Source organism: Salvelinus namaycush, chromosome 3, assembly GCF_016432855.1.
Source record: "Salvelinus namaycush isolate Seneca chromosome 3, SaNama_1.0, whole genome shotgun sequence".
In the NCBI taxonomy this organism is placed as follows: domain Eukaryota; kingdom Metazoa; phylum Chordata; class Actinopteri; order Salmoniformes; family Salmonidae; genus Salvelinus; species Salvelinus namaycush.
Window position 1 is genome coordinate 24,110,823 of NC_052309.1, and position 14,299 is coordinate 24,125,121.

A 14,299-nucleotide genomic window follows, 5' to 3' on the forward strand; every position below is an offset into this window, starting at 1 on the left:
AAACAAGCTTTAACGTGTGAAATAGCTCAGTGGAGTGGTGGGATGAACAGCGAGTTTATTTCCCTTTCACACAACACTCCTCACTTTATTGTCTCGGATGTATTATTCATAACAACTTTATTTGACATTGCAACTTGTCAAACACCACATTATTATTCAGTAAAGTATGAATACATAAATAGTTGTTTATGATTGACTCTCATTTGATTCAATGTATTCTACCTTAGCTAGTTAAGTGTGTAATTTCTTCATTGTCCTGTTCTCACAGGAGATGGTGGATATGCCCGTGATGCCAAGCTGAAGGCTCCCTCCTCCCTGGCTGTTTCCCCTAACGGGACTCTGTACATCTCTGACCTGGGGAACATCCGTATCAGGGCCCTGTCCCCCAACAGGCCCCAGCTCAATCAGAACAGCATGTATGAGATCACCTCTGTGGTGGACCAGGAGCTCTATCTGTTCAGTGTCAATGGCACCCACCTCCACACCCGCAGCCTGGTCACCGGAGACTATGTCTATAACTTCACCTACTCAGGAGAGGGCGACGTGAGCGCCGTGGTCACCAGCGACGGCACCATGGTCCATGTGCGCCGCGATGCCAACGGCGTCCCCCTCTGGCTACTGGTTCCCGGGGGTCAGGTCTATTGGCTCACGATCAGCAACGGGGGCGTCCTCAAGAAAGTCTCCGCCCTGGCGCATGACCTGGCGCAGATCAGCTACCATGGCAACTCGGGTCTCCTGGCAACCATGAGCAATGAGAACGCCTGGACAACAGTATATGAGTGAGTTTTCCACCACGCTCCTTCCTCTCTATTCATGTCAATTTCATTCTGCTTGATAATGTCCTCTATTAGCACCCTTCAGATCATAGCCATATTCTTGTTCCTGTCTGCCTGTGTGAAGCTGTAAGTGCTTCACCACCTACACTCCCATTATACGGTAACATTTTGCTGCAGAATTTTGCTGCAGTCTTTTCAGAGTTGGAATGTGTTTAATTTGAAAGGTGTGTGTATAAATTACATTGTCCGAAAAAATGAAATATAAATGTATTTTCTAATAGATTATTTCCAAAATTATGTTTCTGTAATTGGGGCAAATCCATACGCTGGCCTGCAGAAATGGTCTTCTTTTTGTTGACGATTCAAAGCCTCAAAGAGAACTGGGAATAGTGTGATTATATAAAATGTTTGCATAGGCATTTTTAGGGATTTGTTCAGGGGTGCTTTGGGTTTAAAATCCGTTCGGATGTCAGGGGCAAAGAATCCTTTTCACTGCCTCTTAATTTTGTTTGATCGGCAGTAAAACCTTCTCCTTTATTGTGTCTCTATGAAAAATCCTAAATCCACCGAAACCCCATTCGCAGACTGTCCTCAGTGTCCTGCGGTAAGACTGCCTTTGGAGGTCATACCTCATTGGCTTCTTTGTTCCAGCAGCATCATTATACTGCCTCCCAGGGGTGAAGCTGGGGAACTACATCTTTCAGAATAGGAATATTCTGGAATCCACTGAAATATTACCATTTTACTACACAAGGTTGTCACAATGATGTAAGATCCACATTTCAGACATTGGTAGGATGTTATTTGACTGAGTGTTTCCTTGACCAGGTATAATTATGACGGTCATCTCATCAATGTCACCTTTCCAACGGGAGAGGTCAGCAGTTTCCACGGCAATATGGAGAAATCAGTGCGGGTGGAAGCAGACACTTCAAATCGGGAGAAATTCATCACAGCCACAAACTTCTCTGCTGCCAGCACTATCTATACATTACGCCAAGGTAGTAGTAAGGTTTCGTGTCATTTTCTCATCTCGTTTTTTTTCATTATCATGCCGTAGCTTTTTATGTTGTCTGCTCACTACCAATGATGAAGCAAATATATTCCTCCCTGTATCTGTTATTTCGGTGTCCTCAACACGTTGTTCACATGCATGTCTTAATGAGGTGAACAATTTTAATAACGGCCCAACAGCAATTTTATAGAGCCTTAAAATAACAATGAGATGGCATGTCTGACAAAGGTGTAAAGAGTTGGTGAGGAAGTAAACAGGAAAGAAATGAGAAGTAGTCTCCTTTCACAAAGTCACACCTCTGTTCTCACATAGACACATACAGAGCCAGTGTCTCAAGTTTTGTTTGCAGAAATACAGTTACTCAAGGGGATATCAATGAAATGTCACATGGCACAAGCAATAATATACCATTCTGTTATCTCTACAATAACAGCTGTGAATAATATAATTCATGCATTTTATTGAAGAGATGACTGGTATTACTGGATGCCCTGACTGCTATAACTGCCATGTACGGTATGTAGTCTACAGTTGAACCAGTCTTCTGTCGCAATATGAGTTGTCCTTGTTGTAATATTGAATGAGTTTAATCTCTCTTTCTCTCACACACACTCACTAATTATCTCTCTCACACACTCACTAATTCTCTCTCACACACTCACTAATTCTCTCTGTTACGCTCTCTCTTTGTCCCATGGCTTCACACAGAGCATGCTCAGAACACGTACCGTGTGAGTTCGGACGGCTCTCTGTGGGTGACGTTTGCCAGTGGCATGGAGGTGACCCTGAACACAGAACCCCACATCTCGGCAGGCGTGGTCAACCCCACGGTGGGCAAGTGTAACATCACCCTGCCAGGCGAGCATGCTCACAGCGTCATCGAGTGGAGGCAGAGAAGAGACCAGGCTAAAGGGATCTATACGGCCTATGAACGCAGGCTCAGGGTGAGGAAGATGCAGAACAGAAAGCGTGAACACAATACCCCTCACCATATGTTGTGTGTGTGTGTGGGAGGAATGTCTACATATGGTACAATATGGCAGCATACTTACAACAGACCTAATGTCGCCCTATGGGAGTTTGACTCTTCCAACACTGTAGGTCATGTTAAATAGAAGATGTGTGACTGACCGGCTCAATTTGGTCTTATGTAGCAAAATTTGAAAGTGTTTTTTACATTGGATAAAAGTAGCGACTCAGAGCTAGAAAATTGTATATCGTATACTACAGTTGAGGAACATTGGGAAAGTAATTCTGCTTTGAAAGTTGATGAACTTGTAACCACACTTTTGAGAAAATGGCCCATGAATGTTTTGGTACACATACTGGAGAGCTCTGGCTTTCTTTACACCCATTCAAGATTGTTCACACCCTCTTAAGCCTTAGCCCTACCCATCTCTTTAAGGATTCACATGTGAGGCCATGTGGTAAACATAGTGAGTATGGTAGTGTACTAAACAACCAAAGATTTCAAGACTAAAGGCTGGTTTATACTATGTCTGTAGACAGTTGTCGAAGTGACATCATTAATTTTTAGGCAAGTCAGTTAACCTTTCTGCGCACAGATCCCGATTACGGGATCATTTCCCTAAACAACCGCTGAATTGCAGGGCGCCAAATTCAAAAATATTACTAAAAATATTTATAATCATGCAATCACAAGTGAAATATACCAAAACACAGCTTAGCTTGTTGTTAATCCACCTATCGTGTCAGATTTTGAAAATATGCTTTGCAACGAAAGCAATCTAAGCTTTTGTGAGTGTATCAATCAATGCTGAACAGTTAGCCTAATATTAGCTTGGTTAGCGTGGTCACGAAAAGCAATAAAATGTATCGCTAACCTTTGATAATCTTCGGATGTTTGCATTCACGAGACTCCCAGTTACACAACAAATGTTCTTTTATATTACTTTTATAACAAAAAAACGCCATTTGGGTTGCACGTTATGTTGAGAACTACAGCCTCGTTCCGTTCGAAAATTCCAAAAAGTATCCGTAATGGTTGTAGAAACATGTCAAATGTTTTTTATAATCAATCCTCAGGTTGTTTTTAACAAACATAATCGATAATATTTCGACCGGACCGTAACCTATTCAATAAGAGAGAAAAGGAAAATGGAGAGCTGGCGCAGGAACTATTCAGAGGACACCTGACTACTTTTGAAAAATCTCGTTCATTTTTCAAAATAAAAGCCTGAAACTCTGTCTAAAGCCTGGTCACAGCCTGAGGAAGCCATTGGAAAATGAATCTGGTTGATACCCCTTTAAATGGAAGAAAGACTGGCCAGGAAACACAGATTACAAATATATATATATATATCACTTCCGGGTTATATTTTCTCAGGTTTTCGCCTGCAGAATCAGTTTGTTATACTCACAGACAATATTTTGACAGTTTTGGAAACTTTGGAGTGTTTTCTATCCTAATCTGTAAATTATATGCATATTCTACGATCTGGACCTGAGAAATAGTCCGTTTACCTTGGGAACGTTATTTAAAAAAACAAATAATAATAATCTGACCCCTAGCGTCAAGAAGTTAAGAACAAATTCTTATTTACAATGACAGCATACCATGGCCAAACCCAGACGACGCCGGGCCAATTGTGCGCCACCCTATGGGACTCCCAATAACGGTTGGATGTGATTCAGCCTGGATTCAAACCAGGGACTGTAGTGACACCTCTTGCACTGAGATGCAGTGCCTTAGACCGCTGCGCCACGTGGGAGCCCAACATTCTATTGTCATCCGACATCAAACTTGTCATTATGAAAAAGTATAAACACAAAAACGACAGGGGTGTAAAATAGCATAACTGGTATTTTAACACCAATAAACCCATCCGTTTAAAAATGAATTTAGTATATGTCAATCTAGCAAACCAGGCAACTAGAAGCAACTTTCTAAACAATGTTTCTATCTTGTTCAAATAATAATAATGACCATATCATATAGCTGACAATGTCTTAACTTTAGCTCATTTGTATTCATTATTACAGGAAAATAAACTCACAACAAGATCATTATTTACAAGTTAATTGTGAGTTTATTACAGAAAATACCTTACGGTTTTGAGTGTGAAATAAAAGCGGGGCATTCTACTGGAGAATTTCAGAACTTGGACACTGTCTCATTGGCCTAACGTTGTATAATAATTTGACTTTGGTGCAGGTCATGTTGTTCTTCACATTACCGTCTCTGGTAAACGCACACTGTATCAAATAAAATCAAGTTTATTTGTAACATTCACAAGATACAGAAGGTATAAATGGTACAGTGAAACGGTTACTTGCATAGTGGAGTCTTGTTTATAAATGTAGCTATCTTAACAATGAACCATAATCCCAACTCATAATGTTACTACCCTACATGAATCTGCTGGTAGATAAAACTAACCAACTAGGTTCAATATTAGCTAGCTAGCTAACATTAGGCTATAACTAGCAATGCAAATGGCTCTGAGATACGAATAATGTTACTACACAGATCATACATGTAACGTTAGCTAGTGAACCAGCCAGCTAACTTTAGCTAGCTAACAGTACAGTTTAACTTGCAATGAAAACAACTTTCTGACACGTATAATATCTGAAAATGTAGCTAGCTAGACTCTCTTACTCGTATACATGGATGAACGTTTCTCCCTCTAAGTCATGGATGCCACAGTTGCCCTTCGTTTTAAAATGTAACCCGGAGACAGGTGTTTTATACAACAGCCTTCTGTGTGTTCTCTTTGAGACTGCATATTTGCAATCAAACGCCAGAATTTCTGTTCTCTTCTTAGTTATCATACTCTGCTTCCACCGGACATTCCACTGATTTCAAAACTCGGTCCTCCAGAAAGTGGAGAGCATTAGCAATACTTTTTCAGTTGTTTGTGATATCTTTAAAAAAAGCTGTGTTAGAAAGGATTACCTACACATACTGAGCAGCTTATGTTATAGACAGAAGCGAGCTACATGGCAGAACAATCCAAACTCATCTCTTGGCATGTCCAGCTCTTCCATTATCTCAGCCAATCATGGCTAGCGGGAAGGTTCCTGTCTTTTTCTGTTGCTAAACCAACTCGAAATTTAACTATTTTATTCCTATTTACAGATGGCATGCAAGTTTGTTATTAAGGCACATGAAAGTTCACATGTTCCAGAAGGCATTTCTGCCAAAAAACACATTTTGAGCAAAAAAGTTTACATTCAAATGCCTCTCCTGTGAAGTAGTGATGCGCAACATACGCATAGTTTACTGAAACGAGTCACATTTACACATGACTTGCTCAAATATTATGGATCCCTAGAACTTTTTAGTGGAATATTTTTAGATTCAGACAGTGAAAATGGGAAATCAATTGTAACCCAGACTTCATTGAACATGCACATAGAGAGGGAGAGACGATGATGACTCTGTCAGAGAGAGGAGGATAATGAGGGGGAAAAGGGTGTAGAATGTTTGACTTATTCCTCCTCCAAATTAGGATTAAATGAAATAAAAGCATTTAGGGACCATTTCTAGTTGAGCTGAGGCAGAGGGAACATTCAGCTCCATTACTGCCTGTCTGAATCGCTATTGATGGTGAAACACTCATTTACCATCACACTGAAGTCTTTAAAAGCCTCCATTTCAAATCGGCACAGTGGATTTGTTTTTGAAACATTTGCATCATTGTTATCTAGATAAAACAGCAAACTTTTTGGAGAAATAGTCAATAGCTCTAGTATTAGTCAGAGGAATGGCTGTACCACTCACTCAAGTGTCATTCTTGTCTCTCACCAACCCCAGGCTCACAACAGAAATGTGCTGTCCATAGACTTTAACCAAGCCACACGAGTGGGCAAGATCTATGATGACCACCGAAAGTTCACCCTGCGGATCCTCTATGACCAGATGGGTCGTCCCATCGTCTGGTCTCCCAGCAGCAAGTACAATGAGGTGAATGTGACCTATTCTCCAGCAGGCCTGGTGACCAGCATCCAGAGGGGTAACTGGTCAGAGAAACTGGAGTATGAGAACGGGAAGGTGGTTTCCAGAACATGGACCAATGGGAAGATATGGAGCTACACTTTCCTGGAGAAGGTATTCAGTAATTTGCTAGACATGTTGTGATGGATCCAGAAAGAGTCCAATGCATAAGGATTTTAGTTTGTTCTGTATATGTATATTAGGTGGCAGTCTGTAGCTCAGAGTATTAATCTACTTCTGTTTGTGTGTTCTGCAGTCGGTCATGCTGCTGTTGCACAGCCAGCGGCGGTACACCTTTGAGTATGACCACACAGACTACCTGATAGCTGTGACCATGCCCAGTATGGTGCGTTACAGTCTGCAGTCCATGCTGTCAGTGGGTTACTACAGGAACACCTACAGCCCACCAGACAGCAGCGGAGCCTCTGTGATCCAGGACTACAGCCATGATGGCCGCCTGCTCCAGACTCTGTACCTGGGCACGGGCCGCCGTATCCTCTACCACTACACACGCCAGTCCCGCCTGGCAGAGATCCTGTACGACACCACCCTGGTCACCTACACCTACGAAGAGGCCTCTGGGGGGGTGAAGACCATCCACCTCATGAACCAGGGCTTCATGTGCACCATCCGCTACAGACAGACAGGTACCACAATACAGACCAACCTTCTAGCTAACTTAATGGGGAATAGCGCTGAAGAACGTTACAAACGAAGACAAGCCGGTTAAACTTCAGTAATGATCCTCACATATTGACAAGAAGATAAGATAGATTCAAAATGAATGGCATGCCATAAAGTAGCTTATTGATTTTTATAATGGAATGTATTATGACAGGTTAATGTAAGAAACGAAACCACAAATGGCTGTGCCTCTGCAGGAGTATAATACAATAAGCTATATGAGATGAGGAGGCCTTTAGGCATAGCTGAGGATTATCCTTTATTGTGAGTTCTTATCACTATAAGCAATTCTGATAATGCTTTGTCAGACAAGACTTAAAGTTTGACATATAAGTCTGCTTTGAGAGATTGAGCATACCATCATGAAGTACACTATTAGCACCTCTTGAAATATATCCTCAGGTGTATGGCCCTAATAATTCACCCATGAGAATTTATATATCCTATTCATCCTGCTGTACACTATTAGCACCTCTTGAAATATATCCTCAGGTGTATGGCCCCAATAATTCACCCATGAGAATGTATATATCCTATTCATCCTGCTAAGTTGAAATCTATTTTTGGAACCTAAATCCATGGATGACTCCGAAACTTTGTTGGGGTTTGAAATCCCTATAAAGCCAATATGGAATTGCACACTGATTATATAGGGCACCAAATCAGAACCCATTCTGGATAGTTGGAGATTGGGAGTGCTGTTGTGCACTGATGAGCAATTTCCTCAGCTTCACAGACTTGTATTCTGTCCTTTTGAGACATGCATGCCTCGCTGTTGGGGGTCACCATACTCTGCTGGTCTCTCCTGGTCTCCATGCACAGATACACCTCGATTTCCTCCTAACGAATTGACATGAACCTGTACTTAATAGTATCCCAGGTCCTCCACTGGCTGGGCCACAATAAGTCTGATTTGAAGCAAATAAGCAATCAGGGACAGCAGAGAGGGATGATGGTAGGCGAAAGCATGGATGAGAATACTTAAGAATGTATTATATAGCCTGGCCGGTGGATTTGGCTGGCTCAATGATAAGCCTGGATATATTACTAGAAAATGTAGCTGGGTCATTCCATGAAATGAGTGCCTTTTGCGTCCCTTTGATATTTGAATATTGCATTTTAAAAGCCTGTTCTATTAAATGAACTGCCATTTTTAATATAGACCACATGGAAAAGTAAATATGAATAAAGGTTTGCAATAGGGCCAAAATTCAGCATTTCAACATCTCTCTCTGTCAACACTGTCACTTCTAGGAAGACATTAACCAACTTAATCCCAAAATTTCACCATCATTGTAAAGCCCTAGTTATTTTGTTGCTTTTGAAGATTATTTATTTTATGTGATTAGTGATTCATTTACATCTGTCCCTCATTTTAAGGTCAACCCTGTTACGTGACCTGAACTCTCGTTTTAATATGATGAAACTATTCCTTTTTTAATAATTTGTTTTTCAAAAGAAACATCTAATAGTCAAATCATAGAGTAAAAGCAGGTTAGCTGTTTCTACTCTTTTTGGCCATTTTCTTGTCTTGTGGTGTTAAACTAAACGGGTCGAGCATTACACGTCAGATAGGCTACAGGATACTTCTATAAAAGTAAATGCCATATATCAAATTCCTTGTATTAAGTAAACTAGGCGTCCCCAAAATGTATTTTAATTTTTTTTACGGACAGCCAAGGGCACACCAACACTCAGACATAATTTACAAACACAGTATTTATGTGTTTAGTGAGTCCACCAGATCAGAGGCAGTAGGGATTACAACGGGTTATATTGATAGAGGTGCGTGAATTCGACTATATTGCTGTCCTGCCTGAGCATTCAAAATGTAATGAGTACTTTTGGTTGTCAGGGAAAATGTATGGGAGTAAAAAGTACATCATTTCTTTAGGAATGAAGTGACCTCCTGAGTGGCGCAGTGGTCTAAGGCACTGCATCGCAGTGCTGGCTGTGCCACTAGAGATCCTGGTGGTCACCCAGGCTCTGTTGGGTGACCGGGAGACCCATGGGGCGGTGCACAATTGGCCCAGCGTCGTCTGGGTTAGAGGAGGGTTTGGCTGGCTGGGATGTCCTTGTCCCATCGCGCTCTAGCGACTCATGTGGTGGGCTGAGCGCTGACACGGTGTACTGTGTTTCCTCTGACACGTTGGTGTGGCTGGCTTCTGAGTTAAGCGTGCATTGTGTCAATGTCAACCTTTGCCTCTCCTGAGTCCGTTTGGGAGTTGCAGCGATGGGACAAGACTGTAACTACCAATTGGGTAAAAAGTAATCTAATAAAAAATGCAATGAAGTCAAGTAAAAAATATAGGCAGTAAAGTACAGATACTGCTAAAGTAGTACTTCAAAGTATTTTACTTAGTTTACACCACTGTCTATTACACACTTTATCACTTCAGTAGTGTAGAGGTCAAATGAATTATCCTTTTCTCACACCTACAGTACACTAAGTATCATACTGTAGGCTAGGCAGTCTTTTTAGTGGGGTCTCTGCCTTTTTGCTCTGAGTTCCTCAGCTGGTTTGAGCCCAAATGAAGCTATTGAATATGTTGTTAGAGGCCTTTACAGAGCCCGAATGGGAGAGTGAATAAGCCCACATTAATTAACTGCCATTCAGTCACTTTGAATGTATCACACCCCTGCAATTTCAAGCATCACAGGTCAGCAGCCTCCAACTTCATTTGCAGTCACATGATATCACGCAACCATCTCAATTCAATTTTCATATCCTAAGGACAAAAGTGATTAAAATGTACAAGTCTTTAATTCTGCTTTAGTTCGTTAGTTTAGTTTAGGCAGACATACAAATACTTTGTCTCTGTTTTATAATGTGCAATCCATATGGGTGTGAACAAGACTGTTTGAGGTACTGGATTAGTATTAGTCTTCTGGGCATCTCTGCTCTGCTATTGATGATACAATAAGTATGTCTTCAAACTTTGAAGAGCTGCTAGAGTCATTCAAATGTACTTCATTATAAAAGATTGTTTCATTTATGCCTGAGTTTTTTTTAAAAGATGAAGTTGTGATTTCATCTTATAAATGTTGAGAAATCTAACTTTAATTACCTCATCCTTCTCCCCCCAGGTCCTCTGGTTGGGAGACAGATCTATAGGTTTAGTGTGGAGGGCCTGGTGAATGCCAGATTTGACTACAGCTATAATAACTTCCGGGTCACCAGCATGCAGGCCATGATCAATGAAACTCCTCTTCCCATTGACCTTTACCGTTATGTTGACGTGTCTGGAAGGATTGAACAGTTTGGGAAATTCAGTGTCATAAACTATGACCTCAATCAAGTGATCACTACACACATCATGAAGCACACTAAGATATTTAATGCGAACGGACAAGTGATTGAGGTCCAGTACGAGATCCTGAAGTCTATTGCCTACTGGATGACAGTGCAGTATGACAACATGGGCCGCATCACTATCTGTGACATCAGAATTGGTGTGGATAACAACATCACTCGCTACTCATACGAGTATGATGCTGATAGTCAGCTCCAGGCTGTGTCGGTGAATGATAGGCCACAGTGGCGCTATAGTTACGACCTCAATGGCAACATTAATTTACTGAGTCATGGCAACAGTGCTAGACTCACGCCGCTGCGCTACGACTTACGAGACCGCATAACACGACTCGGAGAAATTCAGTACAAAATGGATGAAGATGGCTTTCTTCACCTGCGGGGCAATGTCATGTTTGATTACAACTCCAACGGGCTGCTTGCTAAAGCTTTTGACAAAGTGTCAGAGAGGAGTGTTCACTACCGCTACGACGGCCTGGGCAGGCGGGTGGCCAGCAGGACCAGTGACGGCCAGCAGCTGCAGTTCTTCTATGCTGACCTGACCAAACCCACCAGGGTGACCCACATGTACAACCACTCCAGCTCTGAGATCACCTCCCTGTACTATGACCTGCAGGGACACCTCATCGCCATGGAGCTGAGCAGCGGGGAGGAGTACTACGTAGCCTGTGATAACTCTGGCACGCCACTGGCCATCTTCAGTAGCCGAGGACACATCGTCAAGGAGATGCTTTACACCCCTTACGGAGACATCTACCAAGACTCAAACCCATCCTTTCAGCTGATCATCGGGTTCCAGGGCGGTCTATATGACGCATTGACCAAGCTGGTCCACCTGGGGAGGAGGGACTATGATGTGGTGGCTGGGAGGTGGACCACTCCCAACCATAACCTGTGGATGGAGCTCAGCATCAACCCCAAGCCTTTCAACCTCTACTCCTTCAAAAACAACTACCCGGTTGGAGAGTTACAGGATGTCACCAAGTTCACTACAGGTAAACTATATGTCTACTTCCTGAAGACAGACCTTTAAACTATAGAAAATAGGACTCTCAATTGTGTTGCATGGCAAAATCTAAAATTCTATGCCCTGTCATTGACTCCTCAATACCTTCTGTCTCCAGACATTAGCAGTTGGTTGCAACTGTTTGGGTTCCAGCTCCACAACGTTGTCCCTGGTTACCCCAAGCCGGAGGTGGAGAGCATGGAGCAAACCTATGAAATGATGAGGACTCAAACCAAAACACAAGACTGGGACCCTAGTAAGGTGAGCTAAACCTAGACTAGGCCTAGACAGAGCCTAATCTCCAGTATGATCCTTAGATATTACATAACCTCCTCATAATCCTTATTATCATTAGATAACCATCCCATGTGTGTTTGTCTGCCAGGTTCTGTTGGGTATCCAGTGTGAGTTGCAGAAACACCTGAAGAACTTCATCTCTCTGGACCGGCTGCCTATGAGTAAGGTGAGTGGTCAGCTGGGGGCGTGGCATGGCCGGAGGCCCCGTTTCTCTGCCATCTCCTCCATCTTTGGTAAGGGCGTCAAGTTTGCCATCAGAGATAATGTCGTCACCACCGAAATCATTGGGGTGGCGAGCGAGGACAGCCGACGTGTGTCAGCAATCCTAAACCACGCGGTCTACCTCTCCGGCCTGCACTTCACGGTGGGCGGTCTGGACACTCACTACTTTATCAAACCTGGCCTGTTGGAGGGGGACCTGGGAGTGGTCGGCCACACCGGAGTGGGTCACGTCCTGGAAAACGGCATCAACATGACCGTGTCCCAGATGACGACAGTGGTGGGTGGGAGGACTAGGCGCTTCGCTGACATCCAGATGCAGCACGGGACTCTGTGCTTCAACATCCGCTACGGTGCCACAGAGGAAGAGGAGAGGGAGCATGTGCTGGAGGTGGCCCGGCAGAGGGCGGTGGAGGAGGCCTGGGTCATCGAGCAAAGGAGGCTGGAGGAAGGAGAGGAGGGCTCCAGGCTCTGGACAGAGGGGGAGAGGCAGCAGCTGCTCTCCACTGGACAGGTGCCCGGCTACGATGGCTACTTCGTGCTCTCCGTGGAGCAGTACCTGGAGCTCTCTGACAGTGCCAACAACATTCACTTCATGAGGCAAAGTGAAATCGGGAGGAGGTAACAGCGGCATCTTGCTTCACTACTGCCGTGGGTTCCCCTTCACCAAAGACAGTCTGTTTTTAGACCTACAATGATTTGTTGTACCGTTTTTTCTAGAATGATGACGATAAAATAAGAAAAAGACAACTGCCTTTAAAAGTGACAAATGATGGTATTTTGTTTCACCTGTGTTTTGATTGTTTAGTTTTTTCTGAGAATGAGTTGATCATTTGAAGCTCTTGACTGTCTTTCATTTGAGTGATTTAGCTAGCTTCTGTAATTTGACCTACTTTGTAAACTGTTAGATATGCTGAATCTGAGATGATACGCTATATCAAGTTCATTACCATATAATTCATCTTTATACATACTGTATGTATAACAGTGTTGTGAATTTCTCTCATTTCAGTTTATACAGTACATATCTCTCTGATCTTTTGAGAAATGGTAGTGACAGGTACAGTCTTCTTTTGTGACTACGAGACTCACTGGCATCGGGGATTGCTGCTTCCTGCGTATTTGAAGTTCTGGTGGTACAATGGAGTAGATTGTGTGGGTTTAGACACATTAAATTGTATATAGCAAGTGCTTTAGCGAGATACAAGTGCTTAACTTGATGTGTTGTTACTGATTATTAATTGTTAATCCTATCAATAGAAGTGATCACTGGAGTTACACAGAGCAACGGGAAAAAGTATTCATGCTGAAAACCTGTACAGTATAGTTGACATTATTATAATTTTTTTTTTTTTTTTTTACAAATTGCTTATTGTAAAATATAATGTATTATCTGGGTGGAGCTTGTGCCTTTCTGCTCTTAAAAAAACTTTGAAGGATGACAATTCAAAAAACATCTTTCCATACCATGAAAAGTGTTATTATTTGTATAATTGATCTACTGGACTAGAATCCTTATGGAGTGGAGCTTGCAGGGCAGACTATAGTGGCCTATACAAAGTGCTAAATCATAGTGTAAATGCTGCAAATACCTCATCATATTGTAATTCACAGGTATTACATTCATTGTACCTTAATTATTCTGATGCCATTACAAGGCTGTCCTTACCATACCCTGTTTAGATAGACCGAGTGTCCCAGTAATAGAAATATCTGAGCTAGCAAGTCAGTTGGTTAAATAAACGTGAAATAAAATAAAAATAGTCAGACAGTATCGAAGATAAGTCTCTGCTGCCACTGAGAAACCCAAACGTCATGAATTAGTAACAATCAGTGGTTTGCATGGTAAAAAGAAAAGGTGATAAGCTTGTAAAAAAAAAAAGAATCCATACATGTAGGACAAGGCACACCAAGTTTACCAAGTGGATAGAAATATAGACTTTACATCAGGAGCAGGAAATCATAATAGGCTGAAAAGCAGCAAGAGAAGAGGACAAATTCACATTACGTGGCTTACAAGAGCCTAAGT

General features: G+C 42.3%; 1 protein-coding gene across 1 annotated transcript in view; it reads left to right on the forward strand.

Moving 5' to 3' along the window:
- Positions 1-13,019, forward strand: part of LOC120044278 (teneurin-1-like) — a 194,799-nt gene extending 181,780 nt beyond the window's left edge. The window contains exons 24-31 of the mRNA XM_038988885.1: positions 269-779; positions 1,605-1,777; positions 2,500-2,735; positions 6,572-6,865; positions 7,008-7,398; positions 10,523-11,743; positions 11,873-12,015; positions 12,140-13,019. Coding sequence (XP_038844813.1) covers positions 269-779; positions 1,605-1,777; positions 2,500-2,735; positions 6,572-6,865; positions 7,008-7,398; positions 10,523-11,743; positions 11,873-12,015; positions 12,140-12,895 — 3,725 coding nt within the window. The 3' untranslated portion in view covers positions 12,896-13,019. The remainder of the gene's footprint in view (positions 1-268; positions 780-1,604; positions 1,778-2,499; positions 2,736-6,571; positions 6,866-7,007; positions 7,399-10,522; positions 11,744-11,872; positions 12,016-12,139) is intronic.
- The last annotated feature ends 1,280 nt before the right edge of the window (positions 13,020-14,299 follow it).